General features: G+C 40.3%; 1 protein-coding gene across 1 annotated transcript in view; it reads left to right on the top strand.

The window, feature by feature from the left end:
- SLC25A13 (solute carrier family 25 member 13) overlaps nt 1–26378 on the top strand; it is a 173162-nt gene that overhangs the window by 134339 nt on the left and 12445 nt on the right. The window contains exon 14 of the mRNA XM_090287211.1: nt 12770–12910. Within this exon, the coding sequence (XP_090143337.1) occupies nt 12770–12910 (141 nt within the window). The remainder of the gene's footprint in view (nt 1–12769; nt 12911–26378) is intronic.

A 26378-nucleotide genomic window follows, 5' to 3' on the forward strand; every position in this document is an offset into this window, starting at 1 on the left:
TCCATGTGTGTCTGTGTCACAGTCCCCTCCTCTTACAAGGACTCCAGCCATATCAGATCGGGGCCCACCCATATAACCATGTTTCACCTAAATTACCTCCTTAACTGTCCTACCTCCAAATAGTCACACTCTGAGACAGAAGGTTAGGACTTCAACACATAAATTTTAGAGAGTCACAATTCAGCCCCTAACACTAGGGATAAAGAGAAAGGTTTTCTTCTCAGCTTGCAGCGTGGATTCATTCCTGGTTACCGTAGCTTGATGACCACTCTGGTGGGGGCACCAGGTCTGACGCTTTGCCATTCAGAGCTGGATGGAGTGAGTGGCCTCTGGGCCTCGTGCCGCCTCCCTCACGTTTGCCAGCTTCTCTGTAAGGCTGTTTATTGCCTGTCTTTGGTACTTACGAATATCAGTTGACTGCTGTTGGGCACTGAATTTTATTTAATTTATCTACTGCTATTTGCTGAATATCTGTTTTGTGCCTATAATCTTTATATATGATGATACCCGTACTACATACAAATGATTTTCATGTCTTCATTTAATGTTGAGTAAACGGAACACATGCCAAAGCTTAGATTTCTTAAGAAATCTTTATAAATTTTTTTTCCAATTTATTGAAAAATCAAATACTGTCATCACTTGAGTATTCATTTTATATGTAATGGAAATTATTAGGCATTTACTAGTGTAGACCTTTTTGGTAGTTAACAATTTTACTTGTATCCAAATAATCAAAACAATGTATTTGGGTTTTAGTTTTTTAAAAAAGTCATATTCCATAACTTCATATTAATCTATTTTTTATGCAGGTAAGCACACATTTTAGAATGTCAGTGTGCAATTAGATATTCTTAGCACATGTCATTTATGAAAAGCACTTTAAGTATATTCAATTGAGCATAATTAAAATATCAAGATATGTATTCTTCATATACATTTTGCCACTTAATTTTTTTAAGTAGCTGTAAGTATCTACCGTGTGAATTCAAATTAAAGGGAGGGGATTAAATTACAGGTAATGCTTTTTGCTTACTATATAGCACGAACAATACTATGTTAAAAAATACATTGCTGTTTTCTGTGGACAGCAGATTGATGATGAAATTGACTTTTTTAATTGCAAGACTGTTAACATTCTCTGCATATTCTCAAGACTTGCCTAGAATGGTTTTGGGGGAGGGGATGTAAGAAAGCATGCTTTTTCATCTTATAAGGTTTTTTTGACTCAACTTCCCAGGCCCTGAGAAAGAATGTTTGGGGATATTATCTTGGTTAGTAAAGGAACATTGGAGAAAGGCTTTTTTAGTTCATAACAGGTGAAAGAAAATGTATATGGGAAAATATGAACTGGAGCTCCTAAACTGATCCTTTTGGTAATGTATTTAGATAATATTTTATATTGATATTTCCTGAGGTTATAATAATAAGCAGCCAGCCTTGGCAAGTCATTTTTAAGGCACGTGTAACTTAAAATGCAGTTGTTCACAATTATTAAAATTAAAGTATGTTAGGATCATTTTGATGAAGGTCACTGTTCTTGGAGTGGAGAAATTGAGCAGTACATGAGGATTATGTTGCCTTTCTAAATATTTGATTTCTTGAAATTTGTGCTTTTAAGAAAGAAGTAGATACATCACTTCCCACAATAAAGTTATCTGTATAGAATCAGAATTGTTAACAATGAAGTAAATCATTACACAGGGTAACAATTTTTAACATAATTCCTGTTGAGTTCAATTTTTCAGCTGTTTTAGACTTAAATAGGCATGCTGATTTTAAAACTACAGTTAGTTTTCTTCTATCATGTCAAGTTTTTCTCTACAGCTTATCTTACTGTGACTACTCTAGGTTAGATCGAGCCTGGATCAAGGGAAGCACTAGTGCTCTCCTATTGGCTGAGAGCAAACCTCCCTCGAGTGGGGAGGGGTGGGGGATGACCTTGGAGACCAAGGAAGGTTCATACTTGTCTAGGCTATTCAGTTACACATGAGACAGTGTGGTGAGAGGTTGTGGGCCATTCTATATAGTGAATCATATTCTGAAGTGTAGTCTGAGTTCTTGTCTATGTACAAGGAGTTAGCAGAACTTATTTTTTTACTTACATATGTACTTATTTCCTTTCCTTCAGATCATGTCTGCCTCTGCTATTTCTCACTGTAAGTGCCTAAACAACCCTGATTTGTTTAGTTATATCTGTGGCAGTTTCAACATTCCCAGTCAAAGGACAAACATCAGCGCACTTGTCAGGCAAGCCTATTATGCATATTTTAAAGTAAAACTTGGTGTTTAAGATAAGTCTTGGGCCCCTCACAAGGTGTGCAAGAAGTGTGTTGAGAGTTTATGGATATGGATGAAGGGAACACATGATAAATTGCCATTTGGTATACCTATGGTTTGATGAGAGCCCAGAGATCATTCAAGTGACTGTTACTTTTGTATGGTGAAAACGTCAGGATATAACAAGAAAAATAAATGTAAAATAGAGTATCCTAGTCTACCATCAGCTATACGCTCAGTGCCCATTCAGTAAAATCCCAGTGCCAGGAGTATGGTGAAGAACTAAGTGACAGCAACAATGAAGATTTTGAAATTGAAGATGACTCAGTTTGTAAGGGATTTGATCAGCATGAGTTGAATGATTTGGCACAATATTTGGGACTATCCAAAAAAGGCTTCAGGACTCCTAGCATCAAGACTGCATGAGAAAAACTTGCTTGAAAAAGGAGCGAAGGTATCCTTTCGATCAAGAGAAAGTGAATTTCTGCAGTACTTTCAAAGTGTCAGTGGCTTTGTGTATTGCCATAACATACATGGTTTAATGGAGGAATTGGGAATTCCAATCTATAACACAACTGAATGGCAACTGTTCATCAATAGCTCAAAGCGGAGCTTGAAGTGTGTCCTCCTCCACAATGGCAATTTATTTGGTGCAGTCCCACTTGGCCATTCAGTTTGTTTTCATGAAGAATATGAAGACATAAAGAGAGTCACTGATCTGCTGCAATATCACAAGCACAATTAGATCATCTGTGTTGACCTTAAAATGGTCTGCTTCCTTCTTGGTCAGCAACACGGATACACCAGGTATCCCTGTTTTCTGCGTATGTGGGACAGCAGAGCTCCTGAGAAGCATTGGGTGGAGTCGAATTGGCCTCCAAGATCTGACCTCAAACCTGGTGATCCAAACATTCTACATGAGCCACTTGTTAACAGAAAGAACATTATATTCCCACCTCTGCACATAAAACTGGTTCTCATGAAGCAGTTTGTGAAAGCTTTGCCAACTGAAGGAGACTGTTTCAAGTATCTCATTCTGGCATTTCCTAGCCTGTCGTTTGAAAAGATAAAATACCTTAATATGTATGTTTGGTAACAGAACTTTACTACTTGTATACAATTTGACTTATAGTAACAATATACAGCCTTTATATGAATAAAATAACTCTAAATAGTATATTCAGGTAATTTTTTCTTTATTTTCCTTTGTATGTACAGTTTGTATGATTTGGGGGACAAAAGGAGGGAATCCTGTACCTTAAAAAGTTGATGTGATAGAGAAAAACTGAGGTCATTTTTGGATTCAGATGCCAAAAGTTAGTCAAAAACAAATGTCAGATCTAAGTCAACGAAAATTGTGTTCCCCAGTGTTATATAACATGGCAAGAGGAACCGGAGTGGCAAATTGTGAAAAGGAGAAGAAATAAAGCTCACAGAAGCGTCTGGACACTGAGCGAGAGCGGCGAGGGGAGCCACACTTCAGGTTCTTTGCAGACTGTCTGTCTAGCCCATGTCAGAGGGGTGGTGTTAGAAGAAGGAAAACCTCTTAATTTTCTTCTAGCCATGAGGACTGTATCATGTGAGGGATTAGAGCATTTGGAAAGAAGGATGCTTTGTGTCAATAGACCCTATTCGTTTGAGAAGCCTGGTGCTTGGGTTTCCTGCAGACACAGTTGTAGCTTCCACAGTCCCCTTTTCCTTTCTGGTTGCTCTCGGCCCTCCAGGATGCGCACGTGAGTTTATGAAGATCGTGGACTTTAGGCAGGAATCACAACAGCTAAAACTGTCATATAGAGATGGCAACTTTCATCTGTGTAGGTAGCAGGATGAGGCACCCAGCACCCACTTGGGATAGCTTTAAAAGCCCCCAAATTAGAAGTTGCTCTTGATCATTAAGGGTAATTGTGTTGCCTTCACTCTGGCAGTGGTGTTACCTGGTCAGAAAAATGTGCACTGTTGTTTTCAGCACTGGGGAACCTGTTGGGCTGCATACAATTGGGTCTCCCTCTCAGTCCCTTTTGTGACAGTGGTTCACATTTTCAAAGTGATTTTCCAGTGTGGGGGCAGTCCACACCTGAATGGAGAGCAGAGACCAGTCCCATAAACATAACGTGATGAACTCTGCTAGTTACCTCTCCCGCCATTGTCATTTTTACCTACTCCTACAGCTGATAGCCATTTCTCAATGACAAAGGTATTTCAGAACTAAAAATGACCACAATGTTTCGACTGCTTAAATTTAATTAAAAAAACAAAAAAGAATTTAAATTAAATAAAAACCATCTGATTATGTAGGGCTTTACTACATTACCCATCACACTCCCTCAGGTGTGCTCTTCTCCCCTTTCCCCCCTTTTTTTACCTGATACAGCTACTTCCTACCAGTCCTCAGTATAACTGTGTTTTCCTCAGAAAGTTCAACTTACAGTTTCTGGGGAAAGAAAAATTTGAGAACTCATTTGTACTGGCTTTAAAGGTGTTTGGTAAGTCAGGTTCACCTAAACAGAGTTCTGTCCTATATTTATTAATAGTAATCAATACCATTGAGCACTGCAGTGTGTTATGTACTGGGATCAGTGCTTTAGGGTCACATTTCCATTTAATCCTCACGTCATCCTATAAATAACAGCTAGAATGTGTGCGCCATGAGGGTGGGGATCTCTGTCCATCCTGTTCACACGTGCTATGCAGTTAACACACGGTCCATGTTTGTTGACCGCTTGAGGAGCATTAACGTCAATATGCTCGTTTTACAGAGGACGTCAGCTGGGAGGGCTGTCAGCCATGGTGCCATACTAAATCCCAGCAGTGCCTCCCTTTCCTTGACCCATTGCCCTGTGGCAGTCACCATGCTAGACGGTTGGTACATATATACTGCCTTAGGTAGTCCTTGCAATGAGTCCGTGAATTGGCGTCATCTCTGTGGTCCAGATGAGAAATCTGTGTTAGCAGGCTAGAGGAGCTGTCCAAGGTTGCATATAAGGAAATGATAAAGCCCGAATTAAAATCCAGGTCTGTGTGACTCAGTTGCTCCCATCCTGAGCCACTGGGCTGTATTTAGGTGAAATTCACACCAGTATAATTACTTTGTAAGCCCATTTGAGTGAAATTAAGAATACATACTAGTTATACATGTCTGAATCAGAACCCTTCCTCAAGCATTCAGACTTGGCATGATTTAGGGGTGCTGCTGCCTACGGGCCTGGGGCTTCCTCATGATTTATTGCCCACTCTACAAAGAAAAATGTGATGCATCTGGTGAAAGTCTAATATATTGTCTCTAGGGGGGAAAACATCCATATTTCTTGATGTACTTTAGTATCTCTGAATCATTTATTTATCTCTTCTAGACAGAATCTCTTCAAGTTATAGGAATTGTAGTCTGAGTGATAAAATTAACCCCAGATTAGGTACTCTGTTTAAACAAGAAAGAAAAAAAACTGAAAACAAATCTATTTTGAAGCACAGCCTTTTGACACTCAACAAATCATCATAATGGTTCTAAGCCTGGGTTAGGATCAGGCCGGCCTTGGGTGCAAAGTCCATCTCTTCTTTGGACAGAGTTCTGTGCTTTTGTTCCATCATGTCCAGAAGGGTGGTGGGAAGGAACACTGGAGTCCTGTACTGGGCTGTCTTTCCCTCTGTTGGGGAACCATGGGTTGAAAAATACAGACACTGCAAAAACTTACAAAACTGGTCAGAGAGGCTTCCCTTCCCAGCCATTGAATTTTATGCAACAAAATCTTGGCCTCCTGTTGTACTGGTCAGTGTACTTTCAGACTCTTACATTCTTCCAGCTTGTAGGATCTCTTGTTAACTATGTGTTCTATAAATAAAGAGTAAAAGAACAACTCCAGGGAGCAAGAGTCAAGATGGATTAACTGTATTCTGCTTCATAGTCTATGGGACTGATGGAGAAATGGATCAAAACCAACCCCCTCGTCAGTGACTCAGGATGCAGAAGGGAGCTCCTAGGTACAGAGAGAAGGGGGTCTGCTCTGCCACTGACTGTGCCCCTGAGTGGTACGTCCTACATACCTTTTCAAGGACCTCAGTGTCCATGTCTCGATTTTTAAATTTTTCTAGTCTTGGGCTACTTTTTAAAGTCACTGACTCTGTAAATGTGTTTTAATGTGTTCTGATATAAGATTCTCCACATGACTTTTGGTTCAGGATGTTCCTATCTATAGGAACATCTATAGGAAACCTTGTTGAGATTTTATTCAGGAAGATTGCTTTGAATTTTAAATGAATTTATGAAAAAATTGGCAATTTTATAACATTTGACTGTTGTAATCTATTTATAGGAAAACTGATTTTTTTAACATTTGTATTTTGAGTTAATTTGCTGGCAAATGACATCTTCACAACATTGACTCTCTCAGTCTAAGTTTAATATTTGTTTCTCCAATATTCAAATACGTATGCCCCTTTAAAAAATCTTCATTCTTCTTCATTTTAATTGTATAGATTTTATGTTAGGTTATTCCTTATTAATGCCACTTACCAAAAAAAAATGGTAATATGTAAGATATTTTGGTAGAGCAGTTCCATATTTTTCCTCTAAAGATAAATAATGTCTTTGACTGTAAGTTTCCTTTTTAAAAAATGCTACAAATGTGTGTGTGTGTATATATATTCTGTTACTCTCATGCTAATATTCAAGACTAATAGAGTATGCAGTAAAATGTTCTTGTTCTGGTGATAGCACTGACCCAAGTTTTTCCTCCCTTACAGTCTTTTGCCTACAGTAGGCTCCTAATGGAGGACCTGCTGTGGAGCTGCCTGCGGCTCTGGTACCCTGGGACGGGCGCAGATACGCAGCCCAAGCAGTGTTGATATACACACAGCTTGCTGTGTCCTCCTGTCTGTTTTGAGTTGAGAGATGGAATGAGTGAGCAACTGCACTGGCTTATCTGTAGATGTCCTCTGAGTACTTTGTCTTTTTGTCTGTATTGCAGATCAGACTAACTTCACCATAACTTCTTCTGGAGGACACGAATATAATTTTACTATTGATTCTGAAAGGTTTTTTGTTCTCATTGATTTGGTTTATGCTTCGTAATTTCAGTCATGTCTCCTTGTACCAAGATCTATTTGATTTTTTTATTTTTATTCTTTAATCTTTAAAGCATGAAAAGTAAGAACCACTACCAGTGGTCAGTTTCTGCTCTGAATCAAAATTATCCCACAACTCTATACATCATGAAAGCAAATCTGCAGGCTTCACGAAACCCGACCTTCCAACCTCCTCCTCCTCTACTCAGAACTGCTGATGTTTTGCTTAAGCATAACATAAGTATTGCCAGCCCTGTTTTATCTTTTCGCTGTGCCCTAGAGCTTTGCTCCTTACAACTCTAAAGCCATTCTCGTTCTACCTTGCTTGCTTGATTCCGTAAATGACTACTGTTCTCCCTCCTTCCCTTCCCTTGAATGTGTAGATTATGTGAACTCTTAATTTCTTGTCACCCAGTTCCCATCTTTTCCCTCACAAATCACCCCGTGTGCTGGACTTCGCCTCCCTGGGTCAGCAGACATTATCATCCTTATTAAAATTTCATTGGACAAGTTGTGGGGCTGGGCCTGTTAACCAGTAAGTATGGGAAGCCCTTTGTCCCTGTGCCTTTCTGCCATTCTCTGCCTGGATTTCCTAAATCTTAATCTCACTTCAGTCACCAACTGATATGTTATCATCTTATATGTTTTACTACCTCCCCAGATTATCCCAGCCAGCAGGAATCTTGCCCTCCTTTGAATTGCTATGGCAGTTTGCCGGTACCTTAGCTCCTATCATATATTATAATTATCTTCTCTCATGTGTCATTTCTCTGTTCATAAGGCATGTATTTATTGGGCTCTTTAGAAAATCCTTTCCGCTTGCCAGCTGTGTAGACCCGGTAGTTGCTGTTAGTCTGCTAGGGCTGCCATAACACAATACCACAGACTGGGTGACTTTAACAACATAAATTTATTCTCTCACGTTCCTGGAGGTTGAAAGTCTAAGATTAAGGTGTCAGTGAGGTTTCTTCTGAGGCCTCTCTTTTTGGCTCGAAGATGGCCACCGTCTCTCTGTGTCCTCACATGGTCTTTTCTCTGTACACGTATGTGTCTGTATCTTAGTTTCCTCTTGTTATAAGGACGCTAGTCACAATGGCTTAGGGTCTACCCATGTGACCTCATTTTACCTTAGTTGTTTCTTTGACGCCCCTTTCTCCAAATACAGTCACATTCTAAGTACTGAGAGGTAGTACTTTAGTACAAATTTTGGTAGAACACAACTCAGCCCATAAGAATTACTTTAATCTTTCTGTGCCTCAATTTCCTCTTAGATAAAGTTGCGGGAAAAAGAATACCTCTTAAGTGGACTGAAGATCTATGTATAACAGACAAAGCAATACCCTGATAGCCCATAATTGATGCTTAATGAATATTTATTACTTTTACTCCTATCTCAAGTTCCTTGAGAACAAAAATGCTTTCTCATCTTACATTCTTGCAATTCCTAAGACAAACTTTGAACACCATTGCTTATAAATATTTGGTAAATAAACATATGAATGAATGTTAGATAACAGAAATGTTCCTGCAGTAGGTGTGTGCATTTCTCTTTAGATGGATCCAGGTACTGGGTAGTAACTAAAATTTCAGTAACAAAGAATATTCCAAGAAACCTGTAGAGAAGTCACTATCCCCACTGTAAATATAATATGCCCCACAGAGCCAGTTCTAGTGTGGAAAATCTTCCTGTCCCATTTGCCTCAGAATCTAGAGTCACAGGGAAATGATTTGTGACAAAATTGTTCACACACACACACAAAACAGTATCTTCACACAGCCTGAGCTCTCAAGTGATGAGGGACACAAAGACATTGTGCACAATAGGTGTTCCTGTCCGCGGATTCGGCCTTCTTTGATCTCTGCAAAGGAGGGACCTGGGTAGGTACTGTGAATGGATAATAGACCAGGAGCCAGCAGAGCAGCAGGCAGTGTGCTGCTCAGTGATCAGGTCGTGGTGATGCCCAGACACCGTGCATCTGATGATAAGCATCTCCTCTTGGTGCCTTGGAGTCTCATTTCCTTCAGCTGGACTCCAAAGGACCCATTCATCTCTGGCACCCCTGCAACGTGCCACTTTGAGTCTGTAGGTTCTTTCTTTCTGAGCCCACCAGAGGTAACGAGCACATCATTATTTTTTCCTGCTATCACTGCACTCTTTCTTCCCACTGCTTCTGTTTCCCGCAGCTCTCTGGGGTGGGTTTGACTTCTGTATCATCCTTAGTGATTAGAATTCACTTTGTTGTGCTAAAGAATTGCTATCTATCATTTGGGGAATTGAGTTTAAGTTCTTATTTTGTTGTATATAATGTTAACTTTTGCAGGCATTAGTAAAGATATAAGATAATGAAAAAGACATCAATTCTATACCTAAGAATTATACCCTTTAATAATGGTACCACTTAGATATGTATAAAAAGTTTGTTATGAGATCAGATGTAGAATATATAAAAGTTTCTCTGGAAAAGGACATGGAAGACTGGAAGTTGAAATCATAGCTTTAAGTAAGCCTATAAAGCAGCGTCAGAATTGAAAGGGATCCTAGAGATGATATAGTGAACTAAAATGAATTCTCAACTCTCACTACATTTCATCATGTAGGAAATTTTTTCAAAGGGCAGATGCAGAAATTCTCATTTAATCTGTCTGGAGTAGGGTCTAGAAGTCATTACTTTTTAAAATCTCTGCAAGTGAGCAATTGTGACATGCTGCCAGGAAGGAGACGCATCGGTTTAGGAGATGGGGAAACAAAGCCAACACGTTTGCAGTCACCGCTGTGTCTTGAGCACTGTGTGATCCTCACGAGAATAGTGAGGTAGTTTGCCAGATAGGGACTGAGGTTCAGTCTTCACCTGTGATACTCAGTGGCCTCCTTACCTGCTGTTGGCAGTCCTTGGTGAGTATGCATCGCGTTCCTGTTCTGTTCAAGAAGACCAATGTACACTGACTGCTTTCCATTCAGCCCTTGGTAGGCATGGACTTACCCACTTTTGAGCTCCCGGAAGTCAGCTTCAGGCTGATTTCAGCTCAGCAGATCTTTCATTTTTAATTTTTACTCATTTTTGCAACTCAAGAGCGCAGGTCGAGAGACACAAACATGATCTTTACTGTTACTGGGTCAGGTCCATCTCATCCTTTTATCCTGCCACCTTTAAACAACTCCCTTCATGTCCTGTGGAGAGAGGCAGGTACAAACCCACAAAATACTCAAGGGCTATAGACAGGCAGGAGGCTGCTCTTCCTGCCTTCCTGCCAGTTGCAGCAGCCGGAGCAAAACATGGCTGTTGTGGGCCCTAGAGAAGTGGGAGCAGGTGTCTTTGCCTGAACCATAAGAACACACCAGCCTCTGGGTGTGTCTTCCCACTTTAGAAGGGCCTTTCTTGGGCCTCTTGATGAATCCAACCCATGTTTTTTCTACCAAGATTGTTTGGGCCACATTCTGAGAGTCACCTAGGAGAGATGAAGGTGATGGGCAAAACATGGCAGGAGCAGGGATGGAGTGGTAGTCTCTGTGGCTGTCTAGATTCAGGAGAATACCACTGCCTTCTAAACAATTTTAATGTTTAATGGAGAAAAGGAAAATCTCAGTCTGTTTATAAGAACAAGGGTATCTTGATTAAGGCATCAATTTGGTAAAAATGAAAAACTATGATTTATAGAGTTAATGAATGAACATTTTCTTTTGGTGGGGGGAGGTTGGCATTGCCATGTACATTAAATAAGTTATGCAGAAGTATTTATTTTTCCTTACAGAAGTAACACATGCTATATGTAGAAGAAAAAAATAACAGCAGAAAAAGAAATAAACCATTTGTAATCTATCACCTTGAAAGCAATGCACTGATGTATCTTTTTCATGTGATGTTAAGATGGGTCTGGGAAAAGATGCACATGCATTTAAACATGAGAGTTTTCACTTCACATCATGTATTGAACATTTTCCACAACATTTTTATTGGTGGGATGGAATTTCATTGCACAAACATACTCAGATACCTTTAATCCATTCCTTACCATTAAATATTGGTGGTGTTTCTAATTTTTATTCCTAGTTATTATAAACAGTACTTCAAAGACCTGGTTTTGATTAGTACAGACCATTTTGTGAGGTCTGCACATCAGTTAACAGGATCAAAGGCTCTAGCAAGAAGTCCTTTTGGATGATAGTGGCCCAAATCGTGCATGTGGCTGTGATGGCATCTTCTAAGCTGTAAAGTGTCATTGCCGTGTCTGCGGTCTCATTTGGTGCATTCGCTACATAATAAAGATTATGAACTATAACTGTGTCAGCCTTAGTTTGAATGATATAAAAATTTAATGTATTTGTGACAAGGAATAACAAGTTGAAATACAGTAAGAAAGAATGTAATTGCTTATGATAAATATAGGCTTAGCTTCAAAATAGCTAGCTTAAAATTTCCCTTATAGTGCACTTTAAAGATTTCCACTGATGATCTTGGAGGTGTGGCACCCAGCCATCGCTGGAATGAAATGACACACATTGTTCAAAGTTTGGGCCATAATTGATTTAATGCATATTTTTACTACTTCCACATTTATCTTATATGAAAAGAGTAATTCTATACACAGGTAATATATAAATAAAAAGATAATAATATGTAACTCCAGAAAATAGTGTTTGATGATTTGCCTTATTTTTTTTTTTAAGATTTTATTTATTTTTAGAGGAAGGGAGGGAGCAAGAGGGAGGGAAACATCGATGCAGGAGAGAAACATGACGGGTTGCCTCTGCTATGCAGCCCAACGTGGGGGGACCCGGCCCACAACCCAGGCCTGTGCCCTGACCAAGAACCAAACCAGTGACCTTTTGCTTTGCAGGATGATACCCAACCAACTAAGCCATGCCAACCAGGGCTTGCCTGACTTTTTAAGAGAAGAAAAATAACTTTCACTTAAGTATACATGGTTTTTGGCAATGTTTGAATCATTGACAAAATCATGAAGTCCATTGTGAGATAACCTGTGTCCTCCCTGTCATCTCCTATTCTGACAGGCAGGTCTGTGTCTCTATTTGGTTACTGTTTGATTTTCATTTTATTGCTGCCTTTGTGTCCTTGGCTTTGAGAACCGTGGTGGCCGTTGATTGCGCTTCAAGGAATCTTTGTCATTTTAGTGTGCGGACTTTGGTGAGGCCAACAGAAATCCCTCTGTTTTTGGCAGTCTCTTGTCTTTGCCCTCTTTCAACCTGCATATGAAGGAGATGGGGCCTGTGTACCCACAGCCCCTAGCCAGTGACTGTATTTTGATTCAAATTCATAATCACTAAGTGTTTTAATTGATGGGACAAGAACTGAACTATAGTCTCTAGAGGACAGAGTATTCAGAACTCCATTGAGGATAATCAGTCATCTTTTCCTGAACCATTTTTACCATTAGCCTGCTTTGATAAATTTTTTTTTTCTTTCCTTTTTAGGCAGGAGGTTCCCAGGTGATTTTCACAAATCCTTTGGAAATAGTCAAGATCCGTTTGCAAGTGGCTGGGGAAATCACCACTGGTCCCAGAGTCAGCGCTCTGTCTGTTGTAAGGGACCTGGGGTTCTTTGGGATCTACAAGGTAACTATTTATCTGACTGTATGCTCCTCCTTTAAACTAGAAATTGTTCATCAGCATGAAATTGATTACTTATGTTTCTACTCCCGGGGAAGAAGTTCTGCTGGAGCCCATGGGGCACCTTACTACCACCCACTAAAAAACTATCCTTAGAAGCACACAAATCAAGGATGACTGGGACATAAATGACACCCACTAGTGTCCAGTATCCGGCTCTTTGCAGCAACGGTGGCTGGAGCCTTCTTTGGTTTATTATTGAGATAAAAACCTCACTCTCGGTGTTGTCTTCCGTGAAGGGTAGATGCAAGTGTCGCAGGATCCATCTTGCAGGAGATGTTCTGAGCTCAGTTTAAGGAGACTCCCACACCAGATCAAGAATTTATTTTCTGATCCTATACATCCCAGTCCAGTCCGTTTGTATGGGTTGCCCTTCTTCTATTGAATCTTTACTGTTTTTCATTTAGAAAATAGATTTTCAGAATAGTTGGAAAACCAAACTTTTAGGACACTCTTAAAATTTGTTATTCACACTCCTCTACCAAAGAAGTTTTCATGGAATATACTAGAATTGATTCTTTGCCCACCTCTGACTCTTTAGCAGACATAAGGTAGTCACCATTTTTCAATGAGAATATTCAAAACAAAGATTCACGGCCAACTTGGATGAGTAAAGCTTTAGGGATATTGTCTTTTTTCTATACACACATAACAAGAAGTATTTTATTCAGATTCTTCCTGTGATTTTGAACCATGTCTCCATCCGCGTTTGACCCACTTTCTGACTTAGCTGCTCACCTGGGTTCGCGGAATAGTTCGTCTGCCGCAGGCTGGGGAGGCACAGCGCTTCGCGCTCCGCGGGCAGTGCTGTCCCTGCGAGCCTCGGTCCACAGACACGTAACGCTGGGACAGCTGTTTTCTCTTTTCCTGTTCCCGATTCATCCTGTATGGATATAACCGGTCCCATAATGTAACAACTTATAATATTGCTTTTTACAGTGAACTTTAAATGCCTTATTTTGACTTCAACACAGCATTTGTGAGATCCTACCCCCAGGAATACTTTCTACCCTTTTCTTTTTAACTCATGTTTACAGGTAACCTTGGTAAATATCAGTGTTAGTAATAATTGAGGCTGTTCCAGGTAAATTTGCCTTCCCCAAATGCTGCTCTGGACTTCTCAGGGTCAAGAGTGGGGAAGATATCCCATAATGAGCTGAGACTTTGGAAGGATCAAATATAATGTGACATCTTCTTTTCCAGGTTAGTTTTAAGGAGGGGATGGAGAAATTGCCTCATAGTTTGTGGTGCTTTGGAATAAACATGGTGATTTTTCAAAGTAACACTTAAAATGCTCAATCTGTGAGTGTTTTCAGTGGAACATAGTGTTCTAGCTATTTCACTTACCCAATTATTATCCAGCTATAAGAAATAAACAGTATTGTCATGAGGCATAGTATTGATCATTTTGAGAAAAAAAAATCTCCTTTTCTAAATGTTTAGGCCCTTGCAGAGTATAACACAATGTAGCAGTATGTCATTTTGACAAGATGCCAAGCAGTCTTTCAACAGGTTGTCTGGTTAAGAAAAAAAAAAAAAGGCACTTAGGTATTATGGCAATGACTGCTAACTGCTATCGAAATATCTAGATGGATAAAACGGTGAAAACTTGTTTGCTGACACAGAGACTGTTAAACTACGTGCAAATGATACAAGACTGAGACTTAGTCCTTTTCATCTTCATAGTATTTCATAATCTTAATCCCCTTAACACCCTCTGGAAGGAGTTGGTCTCCTGATTTTGTAGTTAGGTGAACAGAGGCTGCCAGCCATAGTATCTGAGCTGAAATTGAGGCTCAGAAGTTTCGTGTTTCCACTTTTGTGCTAAAATTGCTTTCCTGAAATGAGCAGGATTGCTCAAGTTTGAGCAAGAGACCTCTCCCATATAAAGTGAGTTTAATTACTAGTCTGGTGGTTTAATCTAGTTCAGAAGCATTCCTCGGGGCTTGGTGCTGCTTTGGGTGCATTGGTAATTATCAAGTGAAGTCGCTAGCACTTTGAGCTTCTGGAAACTTGATTTCATTGCAAGAGAGTGATCTGGCAGTCAGTCCCCTCCTTTCTGCTGGTCATTGGTGTCATCAGCTAAATTTGCTGAGATCTGCGAGCTGGGACTTCATTTATCAGAGTTCACGGCTCCATTCCTTCTGATTGGTCTTTGTTACCTTCCTAAATTATCCTCATTTATATGATCCCAACTTCCAGCCTGATGTTTGGTTTCCTGTGACTCTTCTCCAGGCTCCCCCACCTTACCCCACCCCTCCTTGGTCAGAAATCACACTGGCAATTCAACGTCCATCGCTTTAGAACATCATAGAGCTTGAGCTTTGCTGTGTTGCCTGTTTTTATTTTAGGACAGCACTTTTAGTAATAAAGTTCTTCACTGGTTCCTGTCTTGATGGCCTGGAGTGTCTTAATACCTTTAAACCTGGTTTTCATCCCTCTCTGTGCGTCTTCAAAGAGGACTGTCCTGGTTATAGTTGGGACAGGTAATCTTCCTTCTCCTTCCCTTAGTCCTTTTGTTTGCCGTTGTTAACAGGACAATGCGGGACCCAGGAGGAGGGAGTAGCTCACGCTGTCCTGTGTATTTAGGCCTGCGGTGCTTGACCTCACCTAAATTGGGCTTAACCTGGCTTTCTATTTTTCTCCTGGATTGACTTGCAAAATACTCCACTATTCTGTGACTTCCCAATAAATGGCAATTAGAATACTTGCTTTAGAAATACATTTACAACTGAAAAAAAAAAACAAAAAAGTAGACGGGGTAAACATTTCACATTCCTGAGGTTAGAAATAGTTCTAGTGAACCCTGTAAACAAAACCCCCCTCTTTTGGTAACATTTAGAGAGATTTAGTTATAGCACAGAGTAGGTGGGTGATTGAAGTAAAGGCAGGATGATAAACTGCCTTTGAAAGAGCTTCTTGAATATAATGTAATTTTTAAAAATCTGCAACTATACTACTTTTCTTGAGAGTTTATGAGGATGTTTCCCTTTCTCTAGGAAACTTTTGTTTTATCACATAAGCCCTTAGAGCATCACATAAGTAAAAGAAATTGTCGTAGAAAAGAAAGCTTTAATGAGGAGACGGATTACACTAGGAATGGAATGAAACTTGTTATTTTACGTTAAGGGTCAGCACAGCTAATATAGGCTAAAAGATGCTTCCTTAAGGAGCAAATGAACAGTTTATGTCTCTGAGGTCAAACAGTGGTCAGGGAAGCAATGAGAAAGCTAGGATCCATCACAGGCTGTTGAAAATCATTGGGGCTGTGCCCTAGCCCGGCATGTTGACTGTGGCCTGGAGGGTCGCTTGGGAATGCGGGCTCTGTCTTCTGTGTCCTGACTAGAGGCCTTTGTCCCACCGCACTTGAGAGTCCACATACACACACGTTGTACATGTGTTCATTCATTCATTGTGTGTGTGTAGATGAGTCAATGGAGCTACTGTCCATAAAATCGGAAAGCAAGTAGTGATATATGTCCTTGATAATTCTGCTAGTTCTCTTAAAGGGATGTCATTTGTTTTTTAAGTAAAGTATGAGTTTATATTTCAAAAAAATTAAATAATTCAGAAATGTCTGAAAGTAAAATTCTCTCTACCCCTTAACCATTCCATTCTCTCTTAAGAGGATAACCACTGCTTATGTTTTTTAAATATCTGTAAGAAAAGAAAGCCTTCTACTTAGATCGATATTTACCTCTCTCCTCCCTCCCTCCCTCTCTTTCTCTCTGTATATCACCAGTTGTACACATATCAATATCAATCTTGTGTATGTGTTTTAACAAAAGTGGATTTTTTTAAAACACACTATATATCTTTAAGCTCCTTACTCATTTTATTTAATAGCTGTCTAAAAATTTTTTAAGTATTTCTTAAGCCCTTTCCCACTGATGAGTATTCATATTGTTTCCAGTTTGGGGATATTACAAACAATGACGGGGTGAATATCCCTGCATATATTTCGACATACTTTTGTGAGTATATACCAATGATTCATGGAGCACGTGCATTTTTTAGTGTTAATAGATTTTGTCAGACTGTATTGGTTTATCAGTTTTACCTTGGTACCATGTAAGTACATAATTTTTTTTCTCTATTTAGCAGCTTTAAAAAAAAAAAAAACCATTTTATGAGCTCATGGCGCCGCATGAGGAAGACAACTGTTGAGTCATTACCATTACGGTGAGGACATGGTGCCATGCTGATTTTTTAATACCCAGGCCATTATGTGGTTTTAGAGCCACCACAGTGGCAGGCCTCTTCCTTCTTCTCCCACCTTTGACTTTCCTCTGGACTTCTGGGAAAGCCTCCTCTTGTTTTATATATTGACTCCTGACTCTCCCAAATCCATTGTCCCCACAACGTCCAGATTGATCTGTTTAAAATGTAAATCTCTATTGAGAGCTGACTGTGTGCCCTGTTTCTAGCCATTTAGGGAGTGGCTGTGAAATCCACGTCCCTGCTCACACTTTGGTGGGTAGAAAAAGCCATCAAGGTAACAAACATATGACATCAATTGGTGCTAAGAAACTTGATGAAGAAGGCACGGTCGTGTGAGGGATGGAAAGGGCTGAGGCAGCTGGAATTGGAGAACCTCGTGTGCTCTGCAGAACCGGTCTCTTACCCAGTCGCTTCTGCTGCACCTTGAATACAACCCTCTCGCTCCTTCCCTGCTGGCCTCTCCTCTCTGTCCCCCCAGTTTGTACCACCCACCCATCCCCCCCACCCCCCACTCCCACCCCACCCCCACTCAGCTGGCTGCACTGGCTGCCTCTCCTTTCCCCAGACACTCCGCCTTCATGCCCTCTTGCTTTTCAGCCTGCCTAATGGGTCCCTTGCTGTCGTAGCCCCTCGTCTAGTTCTCTCCTTGGCACCCATCGTGGCCGATGGTTTTCTCTCTGTGTGTGTCTCTCTTATCTGGAGTGCACTTTCATACCGGAGACCTAGCTTGTTCCCTGCTGCCTGTAACAGTTTCTAGAACATAAGAAGACACTTGGTAATCGCTTGTTGAGTCAGTGAAGGGTAAGCAAAAGCCACATGTTTCCAAGTTATAACCAAGGATATTAGAGCATTGAAAGTGAGTTGGCAAGTCATGACCAAAGAAGACCATGATATTGGGAAAGTCAGATGTAAACAAAGGAGCTAATTTTGGGAGAGATCACTTCCAGTTTCCGAGACATCTGTTCATTCACCCAGCGAGCTCTGCCCTGGAGAGTATTAAAATAAATGAATGATGCATGGTTTTATAAGGAGTTTACCATCTCATGGGGGCACCTAGACAAGGAAACAGAGCCTTGGAATACAGGTGCACAGGGTTCTCAGGGGGTGGGGCTGACTCACAGCAAGAAGCCCAGGAAAGCTTTCTAAGGGGAGACGGCCCTAAGAGATGAGTCACAGCGGGCCAGCTGGAGGGGAAGACCAATGGCATGATCGTGTTTGTGCTTCAGGGTGGGGAATCCTCGTGGGAGAGCAAGACTGAAGGCTGGGATGCCATTGGCTGGGTGGCATTGACCTAAGCTAGGGCAGTGGTGGTGGGGGTAGAGGGCCAGTGGGTTTGTTTGAGGGATGTTTGGGAATGGGTGTCACAAAGTCTTGGCAAAGGATGGAAGGTGCAAAGTGAAGGAAGATGAGAAGATGACTCAGATGGCTGGCTTGAGCCCCTGAGTGGATGGTGCTACTTTAACTTTAAGAACTTCATGATCTTTGAGAAGCTGCAAGAAATCTAAAAAGACCTCTATCTGATATTGCCTTTATAACTGAGGAATAGAAGCCCAAAAATCTTAGGAGATTGAACTAGGTGACTTGGGTAGGCCAGGGGAGGGCTAAGGCTGAGATTGTCTCCTGACTCCCTATCCAGTGTCCCCTTATTCTACCATATTGAATGTAGGGCAAGAGCCTCGGCCAAGGGATGGTGACTAGGGATGCTCTTTTAAGGGTCATTTGCATGCATGAAGCTATGAGAGGAGGTAAGATCGCTAAGCTAATGGGGAACACCAGTGATGGAACTCGGAGACCACCCCCATTTTAGTGGCAGACAGAAATACAGCTAGAGAAAAAGCAGAAGCAGCTGTCAGGTGGAGAACAGAATGAGCAGTGCGTGGGAGCTAGTGGAGGGATGGGGTATAAAGGGGAGGAGGGAAAAGTGAGTGGTATCAAGTGCTGCAGAGACCAAGGGTGATGAAGGCCAAGCAAAGGTCTTCAAACTTAAAGATGGAGGTCAGTGGTTATTTTTAAGAAATCAATTAAAGTGGAATAATGGAAGCTGAAACCTTATGAGAAAATATTTAGCAGATACAAACCACTACCTTACTGTGAAAGAGGAAAAAAGGGAAAGAATAAAGTGACTAGAAGAAAAGGTAGAGTGGAGCAATAACGTTAGGGGGAAAGGAGGTTGAAAGATTTATTGTTTCTTTTAATTGCGCTGGGAGAGCCATCCCTATCTGTACACAGAGTGGAAAAAGAGTCAGTGAAGATGGAAGGATTTGAAGCATGAAGACAGCAAAATTGAATATGGCGCTGGGACTTTAGGGAAGGACATAGAAAGAAAGTCCAGTCTTATCCTTACTGCGGCCTATGAGACAGGTAGTTTCTTTCTTTCTTTCTTTCTTTCTTTCTTTCTTTAGCTCCAATTTATAGCTGAGGAAAGGATGGCTTGATGGGTTTAGGTAATTTGTCTAAGGTCACATACTTTGTAAGTAAGTGGGAGGCTAGGTTTCAGACAATCCAATCTCTCTTTGAAACCTGAGCTATCACATGAAGATACGTTGAGCCAGATAGGAGAGAGTACATGCCTGATAATTCAGGGAGGTTTAAAAACAAGGTTAAATGCTAAGAAGGTTTGATGTCACTGTTGACAGTGAATATGCTAAGGAAATGGTAATGAAAAGAATTGAGATGACACTAAACATCATGAATGTGTAATAGCTGAGGCCAGGGTAGGTATATGATTGTTTTTCCCAATTGCTTTTAGTACCCAATGTTATTTTAAAATGATATTATAGGACAGTGACTCAATTTTGCTTTGTTTTGTTTTTAAAAATAAGAACATGTTACCTTAGATCTTATATCAACTCTTTAAATTATAGAAATTTAAAATTATGCTATACATTGTGAAGCAAGAGGGCCCATCTTCCCAGCTCTTACATTAACTGGAGTATCAGTACAAGCCATGTGTTATCATACATAGAACCTGACAGCAGAGCCACATTCCTATCTAATGATATCTCTTTGTGCTCATCGAAAAATAACTTTATGCCTTCCCAATGGCTTTGTTAAAAATATCTGCCATGATAGGAACATTTTGGACATTTTATTAAAAAGCAAAATTTTAGAAAGTAAGGAAAAGGTATCATGTACCTCAAGGGGCCAGGTTTTGTATCTAAAATGGTATCAACTTTTTATTAATATTGGAAGCCATGTGATATTGTCCATAGTATGCTACTTAAAGGTTGTATTAAAGGAAAACCAACTAGGGGAAAAGGCTTTTTTAATCTTTCTGCCCCTGTATTTCATATTCATTATCTGTACAAAGAAGATAGCGATAGTACCTCCATATTCATAGGATTGTTGTGGGGGGTTTACTAAAATCATGCATGTAAAGGACATAGGATAGAACTTAGCATATAATAGGCATGATGTGTCAGTTATTATTAATTTTAAATTTTGGGATGTCAGCTAATGGATTCTTGCGGAAATACCTAGCTCCTTCCACTGTGCCCCAATCCTGGGTAACTTCTGATGCTCTCTGGTCAACTGCCCCTTCTAGGTCAGGCATTTGCTTTGGACTTTGGAAAAGAGACACCTTGAAAAATATTATTTTTCAGTGCCCAAAAGGAGTTGAGTGTGCAGAAGGAGCTGGAAGAGACTCTTAAAATATTAGAAAATGTTTAATTTTTCATCATTCTTCTATTCATTCACCAGCTCCTTGTTGAGAGCTAATTCTAGAAGGTGCTGGAGAGTTATAAAGATTCAATACAGTATTTTTGCTTTCAAAGTGATCCATGTTAAGGGAGATGAGAGAATATAACCATATCATTCCTGTGCCATAAAGTTCTTTTAAAAATTAATTTTAATAGGCCATATAGTTTTAAAAAGAAGAAAATTCAGACATGCAAGAGTATGTACCAATAATGTTAGTGTTGGAGCTCTGGGTTGCAAATAACCTACCTTTCCAGGGGCAAACATTTTTATCAAATTCATGTTTTGTTTTATTGTTGTTTGTTTCTTTTGTTTGTTTTTCCAAGTGCCTGCAGAATTAGTTTTAACACAGTACTTCTTTATTTTAGCTAAACTGGTATAATATAATATGCTGCCTTTCAGGTTTAAAGTATTAAAAACACTGCTACGAATCCACTCTTCATGGAGTACTTGGAATATATTTTCCAGAAGTGACATATATATCTGCTAATCTAGTCTTACATTTCTCTGGTTTCTAATTGTGACCAAGGTATGCACTTAAAAGATGGCCAGTTTAAGAAATGTTCATTGACTGTAAAATTAAAGTAATATGTCTTGTGACAGCCAAAGAGCCCCATGTGGGATATGATCAATTTAGCAAACTAATTTAAACTTATTTGGTAGGATTAGGGCTTCCGCCAAATAAAAGATTGGCTCTTAGCCTGATAGATGTAGAACCTTACTGGAATTCAGGTATAAAACCACATAGGAGTCCTATTCCAGCTGCTAGTTGTTTAAAGAATATATTAGCTATTTCCATTTTCTGCTCCAATAGGACAATGTGCTTTTCATTGATTGCAGTAATTACCTTTATATCATCATCTTTTATTGAAGATCCTCATGCTAGGTATTGTACTAGATACTTTATGCTAATCATTGGTTGTAAATTTAATTCTTATGTCAATATAAATGTTAGATTTTACAGATGAGGAACTGGAGGTACAGAGGGTTTAAGAACTTTACCCACCCTCAGATTCTAAGTGGCAGAGAAATCATTTGAGCCCAGGTCTTTGATTCCAAAGCCTGAATCCTTGCTCCTGCAGTGTCCTGCTGTTGGTGTGGAGAGGCAGAATTTAGGTATGGAGCCATGTTTAAGATGATTTATTTTCACTACTTGGAATGCAGCCTGCTTCCTCTCTGAGGACGCATCTTCTCCGAGAAGAATTGCATATAGAAAGGTGCAACAGGAGGAGAGTACCCAGCTCAGTTAGTCCATCAGCCATAATGGTTGATGTTGGAGAGAAACGGCCTTCATTGAGTGTGCTGAAGGGGAGTGGAGTAAAGAACTTTTTCTTCCTCCCGATCTTTATCAAGGAGAATAGAAAAGAGGAATTCTCACAGACATTGCCTGCACAATATTGCACATTTGAATGAAACTTGTCAAGAGAATGGGTCAAGAGCAAACCAGCTGGAGCATCTCCTCAACGAGGCATCAGGTTCTTTCTGCAGGGTTTCTGGCCATTGGCAGTTGAGCACTGTCGATGGCAAAGCAACATACGGTAGCAGAACAGTAGGGAAGAGCTGACACTGACACCGGAGTGGTATTTCCTACCCGAAAACCTTGAGTTGCCAAATGTCTGTGTTAGAATTGTAATGAAGTTGAGAAACCAATATCCCAAAAGTCCCTGGATTAAAGAAACCAAATAATAGGCACTGATATTTTATATTAAAATTCAAATAATGTCAGTGTCACTGATATCAAGTCTCAGTGGTGGCTGCTGGTTTATTTGGTTTTAACACCAATGTCACAATAACATAACAGGTCTTGGCACCAGTGCTATTTCTCAGCAAGACGCTGAAACTCACCCTGTTCATATCCCAGCCACGTGACCCTAACTGTCCTGGGCAGAAGAGGTGCTGCCAGGCTGTGCTACAAGGGTTAACTTGCTTGGGAGAAACCAAGAGGAACGCTAAGGGATCAAGACATGACATGCTACCCATTGTTTGTAGCTCCAGGATCAAAATATACAATTATACATGCCAAATAAATTGTGAACCTGTAAGTTAGAAAAAGAGGGGTGGCTCTGCCTACAGGTGCCAGAAGCATTAAATAACCTTCTCAGACAAGGTGCACCACTGTTGTCTTGAATGCTGCAGGGTCCCCCGTCTGGCATTTTCCCCCATGCCAGACAATGTGCATTCACTGCAGGAGTCTCTGTTAAGCCTCCGTCTCCCAGACCTGCTGGCTCCTGGTGCCCGGCCCTGACACAGAGGTGCCTTTGTGAGTGTAATTACCTTCCCCTGTATTAGAAATAGTCTGTTTAGAGCTGTATTTGCAGGTATGGCTAGAATAAGTAGGCATTAGCATGCAAAAAGACCTGCCCTGGCCCTGACTTCTTTATCAGCAACCATCCTTCAAGACTTTTTTTCTCCTTAAATTGATTGGGCAGGTGTGATACCAACCAAGATGAAGAGCTTTAAAAGAAGGGAGGAAAAAAAGACATTGGAGCTATAGCTGTTTGTGTGTGTGTGTGTGTGATAAAATTCCTGTTGTGTTATATCTTTTGACAGTTTTGTGTCAGACAGAGCTGCCAGAGTAAACTTGAATGGATGATTCCAGCAATTTAAGAATTGATTAAAGCTCCCTTGGACTTTCAACAGTGTCCACATCCAAAAAAGGCATGAGAAGCAAAATAAATAATTCCTTTGCCATGGTGATAGTGTGGGCAGCATCTCTAAGCCTAATTGGTTGTGTCCATTGTGGACTATTAACTTGAAGTGAGTCCTGCCCTTAAAGAAGCTTTCCTAGATCTTAAATAGAATGATGACGAGAGACTTCAGAATGATACGGAATTGGAATGCAGCCAGAGTCGATAATTAAACTAGATCTGAGTTTTAATTCTAGTTTATTTTACATACAGGTCTCTAAGATGCCTTCTATTGTTCCTGTCTGTTATTAGTGGGTCTTTTATTTAAAAAGGGGGGGGGGATAATTTCCCTTCTTTGGAGAAAGAGTACTTTAATGAATAGTAAGAGATCAGATTATTACATTTTGCATTTATTAATTTTCCCCCAAGTGATTTTACTATGTACAAAGGAAATTCAGGGCGAAGTAGAGAATGTCTGAAACTGAGCTGCCAGCAAGAAAGACTTAAGGCAGGAAAATGTGGGGATTTTCTTACAGAGCAAGAGTATTTCAAGATTTATTTTAGGTGGCACACACTTTGTAATTTACTAATTTTTTAATGGCCAAAGTAATTATTCCTGTGTTGCTGACGCAGGTTCTTGGGCAGCGCAGAATGTTTCCCCTTATTATAAAGCAGCCTGTTCAGAGTGGCTGGTCACCTGGTAAAAGTTGTACACTGGGCAAGCAGAATTCAAGTCAAACAGGTTTCTGTTTTGATGTAGGACTGGAGAATGGGTGTTCACCACAAAGCGAAGGTTTATCAAGGAATCTGGGAGAGAGAGACGTTCTCACTGTTGGAACTTTAAAAGCCTTTTTCACATCCTGCTTCCCTTTTCATTGTGCGGAGCAACAGGTCAGGGATGGCCTGGGGCAGCCTTACAAATTGGCACCTGCCTTTGTGCCTTAGACCTGAAGGAAGTGGTGAGGAAAGGAGGCCAGGGAAATTTAATAAGTCTGCACCTTTTTCTCCAGCCTTCTGCAGAGCTAGCTCTCCTTGGGAATTGAGCGTTGATGCCTGGGGTGTGAGAGAGGCTTGGGGCTCCTCCTGACTCAGGCCAGGGCTTTGCTGCGTGGAGGTCTGAGCAGGTGCTGAGCTGTGTGCAAGGGTGCAGGCACCAGAGAGGCAGGGAGAAGGGCCTCCTCATCCCCACCGTCCCTTAACGTTTATACTGCAGTTGACACTTTCCACGGGACTGTCACAATTATCACCTCGTTTATTCCTAAACCCCTGTTTCCTCCCTCCCACCCCCAAAGAAGGCAGCCTTTAGCATTTTTGTTAAGTGAGGAAGGTTTAGAACCTGATTACTTCCAGTGCTCATCACCGGATACACAGCGACAGAAGAGAGGATTTTGTACCAGGGTTCCTTCATACCTTTATCAGTGGACATTTGAGTTTTTTAAATGTTTTAACTTGCTGGCAAGGCAGTCCTGCCTCTGTAGAGCAGAGATGGCGGCTGTTCCACATGTTATCTTTCTTCCTTGACTTTTCCTGTTCTTCCTTTTCCTCAGATAATCAGAAACCTAAGACCTAAACATAGTCTTAACATTCACTCCGGTGTGCATAAATTACTTGATTTTTATTATGTTGCCTGATCCCTGGTAGGAAAAATATGTGTTCCCATCCATTTTTCCTTTAGTGTTTCACAGTGCAGCACCACCTTTTCCTTAGATTTGTTCTTTTTCTATTGGTTCACTTGCTTTTTGGTTAAGCCATTTTTCTTCTCAGTCATCTGGGGCTATTTTCAAACATCTCCTAAAGTGCATCACATTCATTACTAGACGCTTGTTTTCACGTGGGTACATAATTGATTATCCCAATTGCAGGAGAGAGTTCCTTCTTGAGAAAACCCAATTGCCTCTTCACGTGGCCTTACCCTTCTTGTGTCCCAGGGACATCCCTAATTTCAAATCACATCTTCCCATGACCTTCTGATTGTGATGAAGCCACATAGTGTAAGAGGTGCTAATCACTGTCTTTCTCTCCTTTTTAAATGTTAACATCCCAGTACAAAATTATCCACTACTTCCTCCTAAGCTCTTTTGTATCCTCAGCAAATTATATATCTTTGTTTGAAAAACTAAAAGCTTGGTTTTGGTTTCTATATAGATTTCCAAGAAATGAGTTAGTTTTTCTTGAAGAAACCTGACAACGTAGCCCAAAGCCTCTCATTTCTCTTTTTAGTTGTGTGGGTTTTTTTTTTTTTTTGTTTGTTTTTTTCTGTGTAAATTGTCAAAGCCAAATCAGTGTCACCAGGAACATGTCCTAGGTCCCAAATGACAGCAGTTTCAATTTTCAATACTCCTCTGTATTGTCTATGGTAAGCACTTACTATTTCATAGTCAGAGGGAAAAATTTTTAAATGGGAGAATATTATCAGCAGAACAATAAACAGAGCATATAGACTGAATTTTGGCTCTAAAATGCCAAGACCTGGGAGATGAGATTAAAAGTAAAAACTAAAGGATTTAGTAAAAAGCAAGATTATGAGAGAAGGAATTATATCAACCTAAAAAACTACTCCAAAGTGATTTGTTTAGAAAGTCTGTAGCACAGCAATGTTTTTTACTGTATTGAGGGAGCCAGAAGTGAAGATTTAACGGATCTTAATTTGAGTTGGTTACTTGGTACCTAATTTGAATATCTCCTGGACAGAATCTGCATGTGGGCAGATAGCTAACAGAATTTACAGAAAGGTTTGGAGGCAAAATAAGGGAAAGAATGTGAAAATAGAGAAACAAATGGGTGATCATGTTACTCTTACATAGTAACTATCTGCATTATCACTTTTTAACAAAACTAATCTGAGGAAACATTGGATGCTCTCCATGGAT

This window comes from Furipterus horrens, unplaced genomic scaffold, assembly GCF_987537825.1.
Source record: "Furipterus horrens unplaced genomic scaffold, mFurHor1.1.pri manual_scaffold_9, whole genome shotgun sequence".
NCBI classification, from domain to species: Eukaryota; Metazoa; Chordata; class Mammalia; order Chiroptera; family Furipteridae; genus Furipterus; species Furipterus horrens.